The 19,374-nt window shown below is 47.7% G+C and overlaps 1 protein-coding gene across 4 annotated transcripts in view; it reads right to left on the bottom strand.

Moving 5' to 3' along the window:
• Positions 1-19,374, bottom strand: part of LOC123345237 (butyrophilin subfamily 1 member A1-like) — a 64,327-nt gene that overhangs the window by 11,752 nt on the left and 33,201 nt on the right. For 2 of the 4 annotated variants that reach the window (XM_044981968.1, XM_044981971.1), the window contains exons 2-3: positions 4,704-4,820; positions 1,171-1,518 (exon numbers count right to left, since the gene is read on the bottom strand). In XM_044981968.1, coding sequence (XP_044837903.1) covers positions 1,171-1,518; positions 4,704-4,803 — 448 coding nt within the window. In that variant the 5' untranslated portion in view covers positions 4,804-4,820. Of the gene's footprint in view, positions 1-1,170; positions 1,519-4,703; positions 4,821-10,629; positions 10,839-19,374 lie in introns of those variants that run through there. The other 2 variants (XM_044981969.1, XM_044981970.1) reach the window with 2 other exon arrangements.

Here is a 19,374-nt window from a genome sequence, read left to right as displayed (position 1 = left end):
ATTACATAAATGTGTGATAAATCAATGGGGTAACTTAAAAGCTAAAAGGATGAGTGAGAGATTGTGGATCCCTTACTCCCACTAGAGATCACTTGATCACATAGAAGGGAGAAATGAACACTGAAATTTCTGAATTCCCAATACACATGGACACAGGAAAAGATGTGAACAAATATTTAAAATAATTTAACGGAGACAGTGCGAAATATTATCCTCTCCACCCAAGAGCAATGGAGCATTCAACACCTTTGGAAATTTGACCACTTCATTAAATATATGAATTTTTCAAAAAGCCAGTTTTTAGTATATTGGATGAACATTTTGTTTGTTTTATTTTTAAATAAATAAATAAATCTAACTGGCTCCATGGTTCCTGTGTCAGAGCAGCAGGAGACAAATGCTCGGCCTCATCTGCTAGTGGTAAATACATAACTTTGCCCTCCACCATCATCTTTATGTGGCCTCAGCCAATCAGAAAGCTGCAACTAATTTTGACTGTACCCCTAAATAACCACCAGTAGTGACCACGTGAGAAGGCCCTATAAACCTGGCAGTCCCACCTTAGCCACGCCTCAGAATGACTGCAGAGAAATTGGAAGACCATGGGCTGTCCACACTTGAAAGGCTACAGCAGCACAGTTTCACCGCTGTGGTGCTTCAGTGTAGACACTACTTACACCAACAGGGGACTTCTCCTGGTGTCATAGCTAATACAAGTCTCTGAGAGGCAGTAGCTGGGTTGACAGAAGAATTCTTCTGTTGACCCAGCGCTGCCTGCATGGGGACTTAGGTCAGTTTAGTTTTGTCACTCATGTGGACTGTATTTTTCACACCCCTGAGTGACATAGTTAAGCTGACCTACTTTTCTAGTATAAACCAGGCCCATATTGGTCTAGACGTCTTTTCCCTCCTTTCTCTCCCTCCTTTTGAAATCAGCCAAAAACATCTTTTGGGCAAGAAAATCTCTTGACCATTCTGAAAAGGTCTTTAATAAAACGTTGGGAAAGTTTTCAGCATATTTTCCAAAGTGTATGAACGTGGTCGTGTGCTGAAATCTAGTCACGCTGTGTTACTCTAAAACAATTCACAAGTTGCTAGTCACAGTTGTTGCAGTAGGAAAGAATAAAAAATCCAGCCCAGACTAAGATAATACAGACAAGAGCTGCTGACCTGCTACCTTTAGTTCCAATAGGGCTTCTTCATAAAAAGGACCATCTTGAACAAAGCAGCTGTATTGTCCTTCATCTGAGCGGCTGATATTAAGAATCTGCAAGGAAACATTCCCATCCGTGATGCCAGCTTTCAAAAGCTCGGTCCTTCCATGATAGTCTCGCATCTGCTCTCCATACTGATCCTTTCCTTCCTGATACTGGTGAACAACTGAAGTGAACTCAGATCGGAACCATCTCACCTCCATGTTCTCAGCGCTCATCCTGGGGGACAGGTGACAGGGTAACACAATATTCTCACCCACCATGGCAGTGACAGGGTGATCAGGACCCATCACTCTGAATTGGGCTGTGAAAGACACCAAAGCAAAAACAGAACAAACTCAGAGGGAAAAAAATATATTCATGACTGATTCAATAGGTTCAAACTTTCCAAAAATTCAGCCTGGGGCAGAAACCTGGCAATCAAATTTTCAGCCTGAACATTGAAAATTTGGCACAATAACAAACAACTGAAAAGGAAGAGGGGGAGGGGAGAGGGAGAGTTACATTAAAAAGTGACAGGCCAGCTCAGGTATAAGTGTCACTGATAACTCCCCTTATATTAATTTGACATGCCACAGAGCCATTTCAGTGCCCCGGGACTGGACAGGGTGACCTGAGTATATACACTGTATACCTGAGCTCTGTGATCTGTTCCAGCCTTCACTATATTTCTGATGTGATTCTCAGCATTGGTTTTAATATGAGAAGGGTGAAAAGATGAAATCCTGACTCCACTGAAGTCAACAGAGATCACCTAGAATTTCACCCTAACGTTTTGGGACCCAGCTTCTTTGGAGACCACCACCTCTCACCTCGTCTGAGGACACAATTTTCTCTGAGAACAGCTGAGGTTCTCGAGTTTTCCTCCTTTGCCCCCTCCACCTGTTTTTAGTGAGACGGGGTCACTGCCAGGACATTTTCACTAAAGGGTCTTCAATTCTGGGACTCACTTGCCTTGGCCCCACTGACCCCAGATCACTTCAACTTTTGGCCAGGTTGCCTTGGTGTTTGAGAAAGGACTGGGTCACAGAGGGTGCAAGCATGTGAAGTAGGATGCTCAGCATGACCAGAGGTGCATAGGGCAGCCAAACAGTGGAAATGCCAACATCAGGGAAGGCTGCAAAAAGGAGAGAAGATTCTCCCAAAACTGGTGGTTTACACTATAGGTAGCTTCACCAACCAGTCAGAACTGTGCTCCTGATCCTCCACACTGGTTATCAAGAAAAGAAATCACACAGCCCCCTTTACTGCATTCCAGTCTCTGGCTCCCAATCAGCGAATAGGGTCAGTACAGTGAGAAGTTACTTAAAAAAATCTATTCACTTTACAAAATGTTCTTTTAATTCCCCAAAGGACCAGACATTACCAGATCAATACCAGTTTGAATCTTACCCAAAATACCATGCTGCTAGCCAGTCCTTTAGTATCTAAATCTAAAGGTTTTATTAGAAAAGAAAAGGAACTAAAAAGAAGAGAGTTGCTAAATGGTCAAAGCAGTCAGATACTTTCACATATATACAGAGAGAGAGAGAGACTTCAGAATCCATATATCAGGTTCTTAGCAGCACTGATGAGTTTGCTAGCCTGCAAAGTCCCTCTGGAACACATCCAAAGCTTGGATGGGTCTATCAGTCCTTTGTTCAAAGCTTCAGTTTGTAGGGAAGTTACTCCAGACACGAGAAGCAGGATTGCAGACAAAATGGAGAAGATGCATTTATATCCTTTGCCCCAAACACAAACTCACAGCACATGGGCATGAAAAGGTACTTGGAGTCCCCTGTCCATCGGCATGTCCCCATAAGCGCCGACTCCGTGGGTGATCCGGGGCTGGAGCACCCACAGAGAAAAATTAGTGGGTGCTCTGCACCCACCAGCTGCCAAGCTCCTTGCCCCACAACACTCCTCCTCTGCCTACCTCCCAGCGCTTGCCACTGCCAAACAGCTGTAGCAAGCTCTGGGAGGGAGGGGGGGGAAGAGTGGGAATGTGCTCAGGGGAGGAGGCAGGGAAGAGTCGGGTCTGCGGTAGGGATTTGGGGAAGGAGTCAGAATGGGAGAGGGAGGGAGCGGGATTGGGATGGGGACTTTGGGGAAGGGGTTGGAATGGGGGCGGGGTGGAGTCAGGGCAGAGGCAGGGGCTGGGGGTGGGAGTCAAGCACCCACCGGCACCAGTAGAAGTCAGCACCTTTGCATGTCCCTACATGTCCTGAAAAACAACGAGGAGTCCAGTGGCACCTTAAAGACTACGACTTATTTTGGGCATAAGCTTTTCCCAAATAAATCTGCTAGTCTTTAAGGTGCCACCGGACTCCTCACTGTTTTTGTGGATACAGACTAACACGTCTACCCCCTGATACTTGTCTACATGTCCTGCTGGCTCATAGCCCCGAGCGTCTCTCAATGGGTCATTCTACAGCAGGCTGGATAGTGCTGATGCCGGTCTGTCTGGAGGTGTCACCCAAATGCACAGCACAAGTTTGAGGCACAAATATACTGCACATATTTATACCTCACCATACAAACATGACACAGACTATAAACAAGCTTATCATATTTAGCAAATCAAGCTTTTCCACTGATACCTTACATAGAATCATAGACCTGGAAGGGACCTCGAGAGGTCATCAAGTCCAGCCCTCTGCACTCATGGCAGGACCAGCACCATCTAGACCATCCCTGACAGGTGTTTGTCTAACCTGCCCTTAAAGATATCCAATGATGGAGATTCCACAACCTCCCTACGCAATTTAGTCCAGTGCCTTAACCACCCTGACAGTTAGAAAGTTTTTCCGAATGTCCAACCTAGACCTCTCTTGCTACAATTTAAGCCCATTGCTTCTTGTCTGATCATCAGAGGTTAAGGAGAACAATTTTTCTCCCTCCTCCTTATAACAACCTTTTAGGTATTTGAAAACTGTTACGTCCCCTCTCAGTCTTCTCTTTTCCAGACTAAACAAACCCAGTTCTTTCAATCTTCCCTCATAAGAAATGTTTTCCAGACCCCTAATCATCCTTGTTGCTCTTCTCTGGACTCTCTCCAATTTGTCCATATCGTTCCTGAAATGTGGCACACAGAACTGGACACAATACTCCAATTGAGGACTAATCAGCACAGGGTAGAGCGGCATAATTACTTCTCATGGCATATCTTGTATAAGAGTTATTATGATTTTGTAATATTGGTATCAATGCCATTATAAATGGTCACTGATATTCCATACAGCCTCACACTCGGATACTATAATGATATAAATACCTAGATAGATAAACTGAGTTGCCTCATATACAGCACGTGGAGAATTACTCCTCCAGAAGGGTTGGGGGAGGAAATGGAGACTTATTTACTGATATTGAGCCAATCTGAAATTTGTTGTAGGGGTGGGTTTTGTTTTGTTTTTCAGTTTTGTACAAAGGAGTGGAATAGGCATGATTTATAAATCACTACAATTAAACAAATCCTACAAGGAACAGCAGGACCAGTGGGATTCCTACCTGATTCCAGCTTGTGAATGTGATAAATAATGAAGAAAATGATGAAATCAGGCAGAGAGGTGCTCACTGCAGAGCTAGGACAGAATGAAAGAACCTTCATCTTCACTGTAACTTGATCTGGACAACAGGATAGGGAAGAGAAAAATACTTTACTAAAACATGTTTTGCATTCAAATCTGATTTGTTAGAAAAAATAAACTATTATCTGTAGTTAATGAATTGAACTGATTGTTTTTGGTCACTGTGTCCTTCAAGATTTTAGAGCTGGTAGATCTCATCCTCTCACACCTTGTTTTCAATGACAATTTCAGAGTGGAAAACAAACTTTCCTGATTTTTCAGCTCCCAACAGAAGAGTCATTGAATTGAGCTAGTTGGGTACATTGAAATGAATAAAATATTTTTCTCTGTACCTGCAGAAGAGTCTATTGCTGTCAGAGCTAGGTGAGCCCTTCAACAAATTCTGCTTCCAGGTGCTTAGCCAGAGACTGACACCACTTCATTGATCTGATTTTCTTTAAAACTTTTGAAGCAAATATATACACCATTTATAAAATCTTTCATAATTTTAATTTGAAAGATAAACCAGTATTTAAATTAAATTAGAAAAATCCAAGTGAAAGAAAAGCCTCTGATTTAATTTTTTTAAATTCTTTTTTTAAAGATCAATTTTCATCCACCATGAGTGTCTGACATTTCCTTCAGACCCTTATTGCCAAAGAACTACAGCACTTTGATGAATTAAATTAATAGGTGTGATACACTGGTTTGTGTAGATTGGATGAATTATTGCAAAAACCTGCAATTTGTTTGTCTTTCAAAACAGAGCAGAAGCACTGCCAAACCCAGGATTCAAAAGTTAGCGTAACCCCCACCCTAATGTGTTAGATGTGTGTGGTATTGTATAGTCTTGTGTTGTCTGCAATGGCACTTCTACAGTTTTTACAGTGGGGGTGCTGAAAGCCAGTGAAAGTGCCCCCCCAAATTTTTACCTCGTGCCCCCTTTATGCCTGTTCACGCCCTCCCCTCAGAGCTGGGGCTGGGAGCAGGGCTGTATCTGCAGAAGGGTGGGGCACAGACAGGGGTAAAGGGACTGAGGCTGGGGCCACAGCTAGTGGCAAGCAGGAGTGGATCCCCACACACAGGGCCAGGATCGGAGCCCTGGGACCAGGAGTGGAGCCCCACATAAAACCTGGGGACACTTCACCCACACCCCTTCTTCCTGCGCCTATGATTGTCTGGTTTTGTAGCTTTGATTAGCTGTAAAACTGCATAATTGCTTAATTATGGGAACATATACAAGCTGTACATTTTAGTGGGGTGTTTTTTTTGTGCTTTAGAATAGTTGTTGCTTTGTGAAAATCAATACAAAAAATCCCCCCCGGCACATATTTAAAAAAATAATCACAAATTGGGTCAAAAAAGTTATGTTACTGACTTTAAAATCAGTATTTTAAATATACACCGCTGCCTCGCTGTAACGCCACCCAATATAACACAGATTTGGATATAATGCGGTAAAGCAATGCTCCGGGGGGCGAGACTGCACACTCCGGTGGATCAAAGCTAGTTCAATATAACACAGTTTCACCTATAAAGCGGTAAGATTTTTTTGCTCCCAAGGTGTGACGGAGCGATTCTGGCGGGACCCAACTGAAAGTGCCAAATCAGGACCAATTGCTCAAACAGGGCAGTCACAGCCCTAGGCTGGGGTTTTTCCACCTCTAAGGCCAACCAAACCAGCCAGACAAAAAGGACTTTGGTCTCACCCCACTGGCTAACCACAAGTCACACAAGCAATTTCCTTAGACACTCCAGTCTCCCAGCATCACCACCAGTGCACTCGTCCTGGGGATGAATGGTTATGAAAACCAACACCCCAATAAAAGAAAACGGTTCCCTCGATCCCAAAGGACCAAGCCCCAGACCCAGGTCAATATACACATCAGATCTTACCCACAAATCACGCTGTTGCCAATCCTTTAGAATCTAAAATCTAAAGGTTTATTTACAAAGGGAAAAAGGTGGAAATGAGAGGTAGAATTGGTTAAATGGAATTAATTACATACAGTAATGGCAAAGTTCTTAGTTCAGGCTTGCAGCAGTGCTGGAGTAAACTGCAGGTTCAAATTGAGTCTCTGGAATGCATCCCCCACTGGGATGGGTCATCAGTCCTTTGTTCAGAGCTTCAGTTTGTAGCACAGTCCTTCCAGAGGTCAGAAGCAGGATTGAAGACAAGATGGAGATGAAGCATCAGCCTTATATAGGCTTTTCCAGGTGTAAGAATCTCTTTGTCTTCACTGTGGAAATTTACAGCAAGATGGAGCCTGGAGTCACATGGGCCAGTCCCTGCATACTTTGCTGAGTCACAAGGCGTGTCTGCCTTCTCTCCATGGGTCCATTGTGTCCTTAATGGGCCATCAAACAGGCTAGGCAGAGCTAACACCAGCTTGTCTGGGAGGCTTCCCCCAGAAGCACAGCACAAACTTGAAATACAGACAGCATAGAGCCAACATTCATAACTTCAACTAAAAATGATACAGACATATAGACAGCATAATTATAATCAGCAACCCAGAACCTGGTCTTAGACACCTTATATGACCCCCTTTACTTAGGATTTGGTGCCACTACAGGACCTTGGTTGCAACCCATGTTCTATATGGTCCCCATTTATATCAATAACGTCACAGAAGGACAGCGTTATATCAAGGTAGAGGTGTACATTCTGAGTTCCTATTTTTTGCCATTTGGTTTCTCAGCCTTGAGGGTACACTCAATCTTATACTTTCCCCTGCAACTATAAAGGCTAGAAATTTATTTTTTACTTTAAATGAAATCAAATATTCTCACATAAACTCAAAACTAGAACACTAGGGCTTTCAGAAAATTACGGGATACTATGACACTTAAAATAAAAATCACAAAAATCACAAATAACTCTGAGAGTTGACAATACTGAACCTGGTCCAAAATACTTAAACAAAACTGATTTTTCAGTAGAATATGGCTTTTAGAAATTTGCTTTTTTAAATTGATTTTTCCTATTATTTTAATGTTTCTAATTTTTCAACAAAATGATGCTAAATTAAAAAAATATTTCAAATTGATTCAAAATGAGAAACCCGAATCAAATGGAATAAAAACATTTTATTCACCCATCCCTTATCCCATCTCAAAGGAGAGAAGGAAGAAAAAAAGAAAAACTGAAAAAAAGAAAAACTAAAATCTAATATTGTGTGCAATAATACATGATTAAAAATTGTAAAATAAGCAAATTGTTTTAACCAAAACAAACACATAATTTCCCAACAATGCTGCCATTTTTAAAGAGCTGCATTCCTATAGGTTTCTTCATGATATTGCCCCTTAAATGGCTCTTCACACAATAGGAGATTATCTGTTATACAGTGTATAAACGTCTCTTTTTCAGTATGGCCTGAAGTCCCTACTCAGTGACACTCGAACACAGGATCAACAATAGGCACATGTTTAATTCCCATTGAGGTCAGAAGGAGAAAAGGAGGCAGTTTTCTGTTTCGATTGATTCTGAGCATGATTTTATTTTTTACAAGAATAAAAGGATTCACTCCCCACCCCAGTGAAGAGGCAGAAAACTGCAATGTCAGCACAGGGAGAAAACTAGACTGATGGCAGCTGCGTTTGGTGCAGTAAATTTCCTCTATTCAAAATATAGGAAGTTACAAATCTCCCCCAAGAACAGTATTGGGCCCATTGTTCTTGAGTAAAATTCAGCAAAACAAAGAAATAACAAATCAACCCTCACCCCACCCACTGACAGCCCGACCCAGAACTCCCCCCTTCCAACCCTCCGCCCGCCCCCTGCTGGCCCCCCCATCCAACCCTCCCCCTGCCTCCTGCCCACCCCCCACCCAGATCTCCCCCCCATCCAATCCTCCCCCCGCCCCCTGCCAGCCCCCCCAGATCTCCCCCATCCATCCCTCCCCCCGCCCCCTGCCAGCCCCCCCACGATTCCCCCCATCCAACCATCCCCCTGCCCCCTGCCGGACCCTCCGCCAGATCTCCCTGCCCCCTGCCGACCCCTCCGCCAGATCTCCCACCCATCCAAACCTCCCCCGCCCCCTGCCAACCCCCCCGCCACATCTCCCCCCACATCCAATCCACCCCTGCCCCCCCACACATCTCCCCCGCCGATCCAGTCCTCCCCCGCCAGATCGCCTCCACCCAACCGACCCTCCGCCCGCCCCCCCGCCAGATCTTCCTGCCTCCTGCCATCCCCCACCAGATCACCCCCCCATCCAACCATCCCCCCGCCCCTGCCAGCCCCCCCACCAGATCTCCCCCGTCCCCTGCCGCTCCCCCGCCGCTCCCCCCATTGAACTCTCCCCCCACCCCCTGCCAGCCCCCCTGATCTCTCCCCCCATCCAACCCTCCCCCCGCCGGCCCCCCCACCAGATCTCCCCCCATCCAACCCTCCCCCGCTCCCTGCCGGCCCCCCCAAATCTCCCCCCATTCAACCCTCCCTCTGCCCCCTGCCAGCCCCCGATCTCACCCTCCCCCTCCCCCCTGCTGGCCCCCGGGCCACCTCTGCCCCCATCCACCCCGCCCCTGCCCCCTGCCCCGCCCCCGAAATCTCCCCCCAGCCAACCCTACCCCTGCTCCCTGCCACCCCCGCAATCTCCCCCCATCCAACCCTCCCCCCCCCCCTGCGGGCCCCCCTGCAGCTCTCCCCCCATCCAACCCTCCCCTGCCTCCTGCCACTCCCCCCAAATCTCCCCCCACCCAACTCTCCCCCGCCCCCTGCCAGCCCCCTCGATCTTCCCCACAGCCAACCCTCCCCCCACCCCCTGCCGCCCCCACGATCTCTCCCCCCCATCCATCCCTCCCCTCGCTCCCTGCCGCCCCCACCACATCTCCCCCCCATCCAACCCTCTCCCCGCCCCCTGCCGTCCCCCCTCCAGCTCTCTCCCCATCCAACCCTCCCCCCGCCCCCTGAGATCTCCCCCCATCCAACCCTCCGGCCCCGCCCCCTGCTGGCCCACCCCCGATCTCCTCCCCCATCCAACCTTCCCCCCGCCCCCTGCCGGCCCCCCCCGAGATCTCCCCCTCAGCCAACCCTCCCCCCGTCCTCTGCCGCCCCCCCCCCGAGATCTCCCCCCTCAGCCAACCCTCCCCCGCCCTCTGCCCCCCCCCCCAGATCTCTCCCCTCATCAAACCGTCCCCCCCCCCCATCGGGGCCCCCCCGTGTTTTCTCCCCTCTTCCAACCCTCCCCCCACCCCCTGCCGCCCCCCCCAGATCTCTCCCCTCATCCAATCCTCCCCCCACCCCCTGCCGGCCCCCCCCCCGAGATCTCCCCCCATCCAACCCTCCCCTGCCCCCTGCCAGCCCCCCCGATCTCCCCCATCCAACCCTCCCCTGCCCCCTGCCAGCCCCCCCGATCTCTCCCCATCCAACCCTCCCCACACCCCATGCAAGCCCCCCCCCGAGATCTCGCCGCTCATCCAACCCTCCCCCCACCCCCTGCCGGCCCCCCCATCCAACCCCCCCCCACCAGCCCCCCCCCCAGATCTCCTGACCCATCCAACCCTCTCCCCACTCCCTGACAGCCCCCCTTGCCAACTCCTGGGTCACCCAGAGGGAGTGGCAAGTGGGGCAATTTGCCCCAGGCCCTGCACAGGCCCCCACAAGAATATAGTATTCTATAGTATTGCAACTTTTTCTTACCGAAGGGGCCCCCAAAATTGCTTTGCCCCAGGCCCCCTGAATTCTCTGGGTGGCCCCACCCAACTCATCCAACCCTCCCCCCTCTCCCTGACAGTTCCCCCCAACTCCCAACTCCCAACCCATCCAACCCTCCCTGTGCCCCCGACAACCCCCCCCCCTGAACTCCCCACTCTCCAACCCTCCCTCCACCCCCTGACAGCCCCTCCGGGGCTCCCCTTACCATGCCCAGGCAGGTGTAAGGAATGACACCGCTCCCGTAGAAATGTGCTAGTTATGACGTGATGAGCATGCTCGGTACATCTGCTGAAGCCACTGCCCTTCCCTCTGCCCTTATACCCTTAGGATTCTGCTGACTGCTTTGGATAGGGGTTAAAAAGTGGCAAAGGGGGTGAATTGGAGCAGGGGGGTGGCCAGGGTCTGAGCGGGGGTCGGAAATCGACTGGTCTGGGGGGTCAGGCAGCTGGAGGCAGGGTTAGGAGAGGGGCTAAAGGGCAAAATCAGGGTGGGGGGAGGAGGGGGCGTTAAGTTTGGGGTGAGGCGCTGGCAGAGGGTGTCAGAGTGTTTGCAAAAATGGTGGGGGGCAGAGGGGCTTTTTTATTTCCCCTCTCACAGACAGGACCTCTCAGCATCAGCTTCCCAGGGCTGGGTTCTTAAAGGCACAGGCACATCAATGCAATTCCTCTTTGTCTGATCTAACCTACTGAGGCTATGGCTACACTACAGAGTTCAAAGTGCTGTGCTCCTGGTAATCCACCTCGACGAGGGGATTAGCTCTGAGCACTGGGAGACGAGCCTGTCCACACTAGCGCTTTAAAGTGCTCAAACTTGCTGCACTCAGGGTGTGTGAAGAAGTGAGGTTTTTACCCAGGAAAGCTTATGCCCAAAAAAATCTGTTAGTCTTTAAGGTGCCACCAGACTCCTTGTTGTTTTTGTAGATACAGACTAACATGGCTATCTCCTGATACTTAATTCAGTAAAACATTTTGCATATATCCCCTCAGAAACAAAGAATCCCTTATCACTGTGATTGCACAGAGTCTCTAAGCAGTTTCCCAAGTTGTCTTATCGGCTGCTGGGATTCCCTGAATTCCCTGAATTTTTTATTCTAATTTTTAGAGCAGATGTTTATTCTGTTGGATCATCTGACTTCCACTCTGACTGAATTTCTAGCCTATTGTCAAAACTTTGTTTTGAGTCAATTCACCAATGTTGTAAATATTAGTGGTCAGACCAATAGCCACCTCATCTAGAATCCTGTCTTGTGAAATGCGGGAAACTCGACTGCATAATTTGTGGTAGTGGGGGATAGTGGCCAATGCCGGGTGCTTCTAAGGGAATGATCAGACCAGGCAATGACTCAGTGAACCATCCCATTGTCTACTCCCACCATCTGGCAGTTTAGAGACATGCAGAGCCTGGGCCTGCATCCCTGATTATCTTGGCTAATAGCCAATGTACTTATCCTGAGGGACTGAGCTAATTCTTTGTTCAACCCATTCATAGTTTTTCCTTTCAAAATATAATGAACACACATCTACAACCCCAAGATACCTTGACAACCACAAGAATTTTAAAATCATGAGTTATACACCCTCGAGTCAAGAAATTGTAATAAATAAATGATCTCTTTTCTTGGGCCTCTTTGTTCCTGAGCCTGTAGGGTGCAGTAAGGCCAGTTCCAATGCCTTGAGCCAAAACACCTGAATGAATCGTAGTCTACCCTCATTCTCCAAACATTTAATATACCTAAGGCCATACCTACAGTTTAAGTGTGGGTTAACTCAAATTATGTCACCACAGAGTCACTACGGTTACTATGTCACTTGTATTTTGCATGTGTTTTGTATGTATGCACTGTATTTTGCGAAGCTTTGGTTTAGCCAGGGCTGGCGCTTCCATTAGGAGACCCTAGGCGGTTGCCTAGGGCGCCAGGATTCGGAGGGCGGCATTTTGTGCGCTCCCCACGGGGCGCATGGGAGCTTCCAGTTCTGCTCTCGTCACGCCGCCGAAGAAGGACCTTCTGCCGACGTACCGCGGAAAACAGTGGTAGGCAATTGAGCAGCTCAATGACTGCCGTTGTTGCCTGCGGCATTTTGGCAGAGAGTCATTCTTTGGTGGTGCGATGGGAGTGGAACCGGAAGCCCCCCGAATTCTGCCTAGGGTGCCAGAAACTCTGGCACCGCTCCTGGGTTTAGCAGCGTATGCTGGGTACCAAACAGGTCAGACAGGGGTAGTTGTGGCCAGGGGATCAAACTTCTTATAATGCATAAACGTATACATAATGTTTACACCTTTTTTTCTAAACCCACTAACCTGCCTGGCCCTCCTCACTGTCTGCCATCTCACACAGAATCATAGAGCTTGCATGGCTCTGTACTATTGTCATAAGTGTTTGCACCCAAAGGTGCATGCTCCTTTATTATCTGCAGAGCAGGAAACATACACGTGGGGTGTGATATTATACTCTACATTCTTTATGAAAATATGTTTATGATATGGATATGACATAGCTAATATATACTTTATGCAAGATGGTTGTTGACTGTGTTTATCCAACCTGTATGCATGAGAGACTGCTCTCTGTAGGAATCAGATGGGCTTTTTTTTTTTTTTTAGCAAAGTTGGACCTCTCGCTGCTGTGGGTAGCGTGATCCTACAGTTAGCATTTTCATACACACATATCTGTATGAAACTGAAAACTATAGGGATGTGCTACTACCTGTAGCACTGCAATGTGATGAAGCTAATTCCTACAACGAGAGGTCCAACTTTGCTAAAAAAAAAAAAAGGCCATGGGATGTAGCTGCCTGTAGGAGTTAGCTTCATCACATTGCAGTACTACAGGGAGCATATCCCTATAGTTTGCAGTTTCATACACATGTAACCCTTCTGCCCCTCTGAGTTGGCAGCAACAAGGGCCGGGTCCAGTATCCAGGGGTTCCGTTTCAATAACGCACTGCAAAACCGGCTCGAGCCCCCACCCAGTGACCTGGGACAATTACACCCCCACCCCCCCGGGCGCCTCTAGGAGGCAATACTTCCCCACTCGCAAGCACAGAGTCCGAGTGTAGCAAAATCCTTTTAATAAAGGAGGGAAACAATGCGGCATCACATTGGAGAGACACCACAAACAGGATTATAACACAAACCATAAGCAAAAAACCCCACCTCCAAGGACGTTTGGCAATGTCCATTCCCCCTTAGGGTCTTAAGTCCAATCACCCCAAAGTCCAACAACTGAAAAGTCTCTGTTTCTGGTCAGTGCCACCCCAGAGTTCAAAAGTTTATCTGCAGAGTTTTACCCCCCCCCCCAGCCTGGGTGGAAATGGGGGGGGGCACACAGGGTGTTAAGGGGCACCTTACATGGGCCAGGGGCCAACTGCTCCACCTCTCCGTGGAGTTCTGCTGCAGCCTTCACCACGACTGGCTCCACTCCACCAGCTGTGCCGCTCCTCCAGCTGACCCACTAACCGCTCCATACTGCTCACTGTTCCATGGACTGCTCCAACGTGCTGCAGACTGCTCCGCTCTACCAGCCGCTTAGCAAGAGATCTTCAGGTTCCCCCACTAGTTAACACAGCACTTAGTGATCTCAGCTCAGTAAGCTTAGCTCTTTTAGTGATTTCAGCTTGTAGTAGGGGAGCCCCAGTGCTGGTGCACCATTGGTCCAACATGAATTCAGGTCAGTAGCCTCTAGATGGACTCCTAGAGGATTCAAAATTAGCTCTGCTCTTCAACAGTGGAAAGAGGAGAATGTGCAATTAGTGTTCCAAGTCCGGGGGGGGGGGGTTGTCTATCAGGCGCGCACACACACACCAATCCCCAATCTTTCTCAATTCACTGGGTTTTGGCACCCATGTCCCTTGTCTAGCAAGTGCTACTTAATGGATAGTGAGACATCTCTGTCATAACGCAGACTCACAGTTCCTCATTTACTTAATCAGGGTGACAACACTTTATTCCTCCTGCCCCAATAACAAAGAAATTGGGGATCCCACAGCTGTGAAAATAATCATCCTAGGCTACTGAGGGCAATGCTAGGTGGGGCGGGAGTGCCAATGCAAAATACCTGAAATTCCTTTCCACACTCCCCATAATTCACCACCAGATGTCAGGGTAGAGCTCATCCTGACTCTGCTTACATCCATATGTGTGTGAAAATGCTATCTGTAGGACCGTGCTACCCGCAGCTGGGAAAGGTCAAACTTTGCTAAAAATGGTATTTCAAGCATTCGCACATGTAAAACCAACCTGATCGCTTTCTTTTACAGCGTAACAAGCCTACACGACCTTATCATAAACAAACTATGGAAATGAAACCAAGATGGACATAACAATAAATAAGATGGGCATAACAATGGTGTGGATATGTTTCTATTCAAAATCTTAATGATTGAGATAATGGCATAGGATTGAGATAATATGATGACAGTTTTCAAGTATGTACAAGTAAAGTAGCATCTTTTTACAGAAGCTGTTTCTTACTATCTATACGTATCACTAACTGCTACAGATAGCACATTTCTACACCTAGCAATTTCACATATGAATATAGTGCAAGAAACTGCTACTTGTCAGCATTTGCTACATCAGGTAACAGTTTAATACAATAGCAGCTTCTAACATCTATAAGGGCTGGTCTACACTACAGGGGGAAATCGATCTAAGATATGCAACTTCATCTACGTGAATAACGTAGCTGAAGTCGAAGTATCTTAGATCGAATTACCTACCATCCTCACAGCGCGGGATCGACGTCCGCGGCTCCCCATGTCGACTCCGCTACAGCCGTTTGGGTTGGTGGAGTTCCGGAGTCGACAGGAGCTCATTTGGGGATCGATATATCGCGTCTAGATGAGACGCGATATATCGATCCCCGAGAAATCGATTGCTACCCGCCGATACAGCGGGTAGTGAAGACGTACCCTAATAAGTATCGGAATGTGCTGCCGGTGGCACATTCCTACGAGGAGCGGTATCCTTCACTACACCCGTCAGCGGCTGAGCGAAACCAAACAGGCTGCAGAGCACACAGCCCCTCCCCTGCAGCTTGCTGGCGACACGACACTGAGGCAGTGGGAGGGGGGAGCAGGGGAGGGACTCTGCTTGCTGGAGGCCAACGGGCGCAGCTAAATCAGGCTCCGGAGCCCAATCAGCCGCGTCACACTCTGCGTGAGGGGAAGGAAGGGGAGGGAGGAAAAATCCCAGATGCCCCCCAACCACTTGGTACCTTAGGCGATCGCCTAGTTTGCCTAGTGGTTGCACCGGCCCTGCATGGAGTGAAAGTTACAGATGCAGGCATTATATAATAATACATGAAGAGAAGGGAGTTACCTCACAAGTGGAGAACCAGTGCTGACGGCCAATTCAATCAGGATGGATGTGGTCCACTCGCAATAATAGATGAGGAGGTGTCAATTCCAGGAGAGGCAAAGCTGCTTCTGTAATGGGCCAGCCACTCCCAGTCCCTAGTCAAGCCCAAATTAATGGGGTTAAATTTGCAAATAAATTTTAGTTCTGCTGTTTCTCTTGGAAGTCTGTTTCTGAAGGTTTTTTTGTTCAAGAACAGTGACTTTTACATCTGTTATAGAATGTCCAGGGAGATTGAAGTGTTCACTTACTGGCTTTTGTATATTATCTTTCCTGATGTCTGATTTGTGTGCATTTATTCTTTTGCATAGAGACTGTCCAGTTTGGCCAATGTACCTGGCAGAGGGGCATTGCTGGCACAGGATGGCATATATCACATTAGTAGACATGCAGGTGAATGAGCCATTGATGGTATGGCTGATGTGGTTGGGTCCTTTGATGGTGTCGCCAGAGTAATCTGGGGACAGAGAAAAGGCAACGAGGTTTGCTACAGGGATTGGTTCCTGGGTTAGTGTTTCTGTGGTGTGGTGTGTAGTTGCTGGCAGACTCCTTGTTGTTTTTGTGGATACAGACTAACACGGCTACCCCGATACTTGACACCATGCAAGGCTTTAATTTTATAAAGGTTATTAATAACAATAATTGGATATTATAAAGGTAGAATAAAATGTAGTAGACTTTGATATGAAAGAATGAAGGAAGGAAGTGACAGTGTATTGTGTATAATGTATGTGATTTATTTTAAGATCCATGCTATGTTGTGCAAAGTGAAAACAGTAACAAAGTCAATACTGTCAGGTTATTCATTTATTTTTATTAAATATGTAGACTAAATAATGAAAGTAATAAATTTTCAAGCCGAACGTGTATTAATTCTAATGACAATGCCACATTATGCAGTATTCAATTTTGAAAGTTTATAATAAGAGATGCTCTGGGGGGAGAGAGGGGGGGAGGGGGGGCGCAAGATGGAAGTTTCGCCTAGGATGCAAAATATCCTTGCACCGGCCCTGCTCAGCAGGGGTCTTACACTTCCTGCCGCAAGCTGCTCCACTCTCCTTCTGGCTGCTGTGCAATCTACACAGGAAAGGAGAAAGGAGGAAAGGGAAAGGAGCTATTACTGTGTTAATGTACCTATCTGTATCGATTCACAATCAAAGGCCTTCGCTGGCTTTTTAAATGGCAGAAAAGCAATTCACTGGGAGCGTGGTTTTTATCATATACGTCCTCTCTCCCTACAGTCTGTGATCTGTAGCCAGCGTCTTGATTGGCGGTGGTGCCCCCAAATCTTGGCGCCCTTGGCGGCCTCCTAGTTTGCCTAGTGGTTGCACTGGACCTGGTAAGGAAGAATAGTCAGGCTTGGCAGAATTCATTGAGATATATCTATATATTTGTGGTGGGGCAAGGCCAGATGGCTACAGTAAAGTAGTGAGGAACAGGTATGTTAGCCCCAGGCTAAACAAATCCCTGGTACCATGGTAACCAAATGGTGGTTGCTCCAGGTTAATGAAGACACCAGGGGCCAATTAAGATACTTCTAGAAGGCAGTGGAGATAGCTAGATTGATTGGGACACTTGAAGCCAATCAAGGGATGGTTGGAACTAATTAAAAGCCTCCCAGTTAGTCAGTGAGGGGTGGGTGCCAGGAGTTATAGGAGGGAGCTGTGCTGTTGGAGGAATGAAGCTGTATGAAGTCATATCAGGTGCAAGGAAGAAGGCCCTGAGGTAACTGTGAAGGAGATATTGAGTGGGGGCTGCTGTGGGGAAGTGGCCCAGGGAATTGTACATGTCCTATTTCCAAAAAGTCAGCTACCATAGCTGCTAATTGTAGAGTCCCTGGGCTGGAGCCTGGAGTACAGGCTGGGCCTAGGCTCCCCCCTCTCCTCCCTGATTTATCACTGAGACTAGGAGACAACAGAGACTGTGCGAGGGAGGATTGCTTCTCCTCACATTTCTTGTTGGCCTATGATGAAAATGGCTCAGTAAGCTGTGACCCTTGCCTCTAGAGAGAGAAGGGCTATGTGGAGGGTCACAGGGAGCCTCTGAGGCTAGCAAAAATCTGCCAGGAAATGCAGGACCCGTGGAGTCAAGGACAGAACTTTGTCACAATATATAATATTAACAGATTGTACTGCAGCTAGTTTTAAGCATTTTTTTCAATATTCATTGAGTTAAATTTTCACAATTGCACAAAACTCTGGGTTTAGCATTTCCTTCCAAATGTTCTCAATTTCAGTTTTCACAGTTGTGGGAAATTATGGGGGGATATGTCAATAGTGAGTCAGACCCAAATGATTTAATGTCAGCAGACACCGAGATTCAAAAAGTTGAAGATGTGACCATCTGTTTTGACGGTTATAAAGCACTTGTCAAAAGATGCAGAGTCACTGTCCTTCAATCAAACTTGAAAAAGTTCTCAAGCAGCCTTGTTCTTATTTTGCATATCTGTAATTTTCATTTATTATCAATTGAAATATTTTTCATTGGTCTTTGTGTAGACAGCAAAAGCCAAGGTTGCCAACATTTATGAATAAAAGCTCATTCTTCCAGGCCTGGTGATAATAAACTCTCAGGCTAAAAGCTGGGTTAAGCTGGAACCTGTTTTCAAGACCCGATTCTCGTTTACACTAACGCTGCTTGCCCCAGTGGAAAGGGGCTGCAGCGTCACCAACTTTCATGATTTTATCATGAGTCTTGTGATATTTGTTGTGTTTGATGAAGCCCCAGCTCCTGGAAGCATGTGAGGAGGTGAGACTCTTGGCTTTTGTTTTCTAAACAAAGGAAATATCTAGTTCTCTTTGTTGCAGAGAAACACTTAAAAATTTCACCCTAGTGCAATCTAAAGCTCTGAGACACCAAAAGGCAAATAAAATAATTCTAATACTTACTATATTGTTCTTATTAAACCTCATGATTGTGGGGGGCTGGCCTGCTTAAGATTTTTAAAGCACCGTGCCAGTGAGAATTCAGAGCGTAAATCTCTCAGTTACCCAAGGGAAGCCCCCTAAATGAGTGTCATCGTTGATCTAAACCAGCACAGTGAACAGAAAGGGAAACAGACACAGAGGACAAGCTATGGGAATGCACAGAGCTGGGCTGTGGGCCCCAAGCAGGCCATGAGCACTGGCCCCCCAGGCCCAACAACAGCAATTCCAGGCCCCAGGGCAGAACAGTCAATGGGCCCCCGCTGGTGCCTGCATGTGTGAGCCATGCCCACGTGGACTCAGTCTGCCTGACCTTTGGGCGGTGCTGCGCCTGCGCTGGCTGGTGCCCAGCGAGCTGCTGGCTGTGCTGCTGGGTGCACTCTTCCGGCATGGCCAGGCCTTCCATATGCCCACCCGGCTGCCTTCGCCGCCACCGCTGATATCATCACCCCACGCGCCATAGGTGCTGAATTTTGGTTTTGCCGGTGGGTGCCCCCTCTCAGCTCTGCCCCCTTCCCAAAGGCCAAGCCCCCACTTCACCACACTCCACCTCTTCCTCCCCCGCTCTGTCCCCTAGGTCCCCTCCCCCAAGTGCCTCCTGCCCACTGCCAACTCCTTTCTGCCCCTCCTGCTTTAAGGGTGAGGTGTGTGTGTTTGGCTCAATCTCCCCG

Source organism: Mauremys mutica, chromosome 12, assembly GCF_020497125.1.
Source record: "Mauremys mutica isolate MM-2020 ecotype Southern chromosome 12, ASM2049712v1, whole genome shotgun sequence".
Lineage (NCBI taxonomy): Eukaryota > Metazoa > Chordata > Testudines > Geoemydidae > Mauremys > Mauremys mutica.
This window is presented reverse-complemented; position numbering and strand designations above follow the sequence as displayed.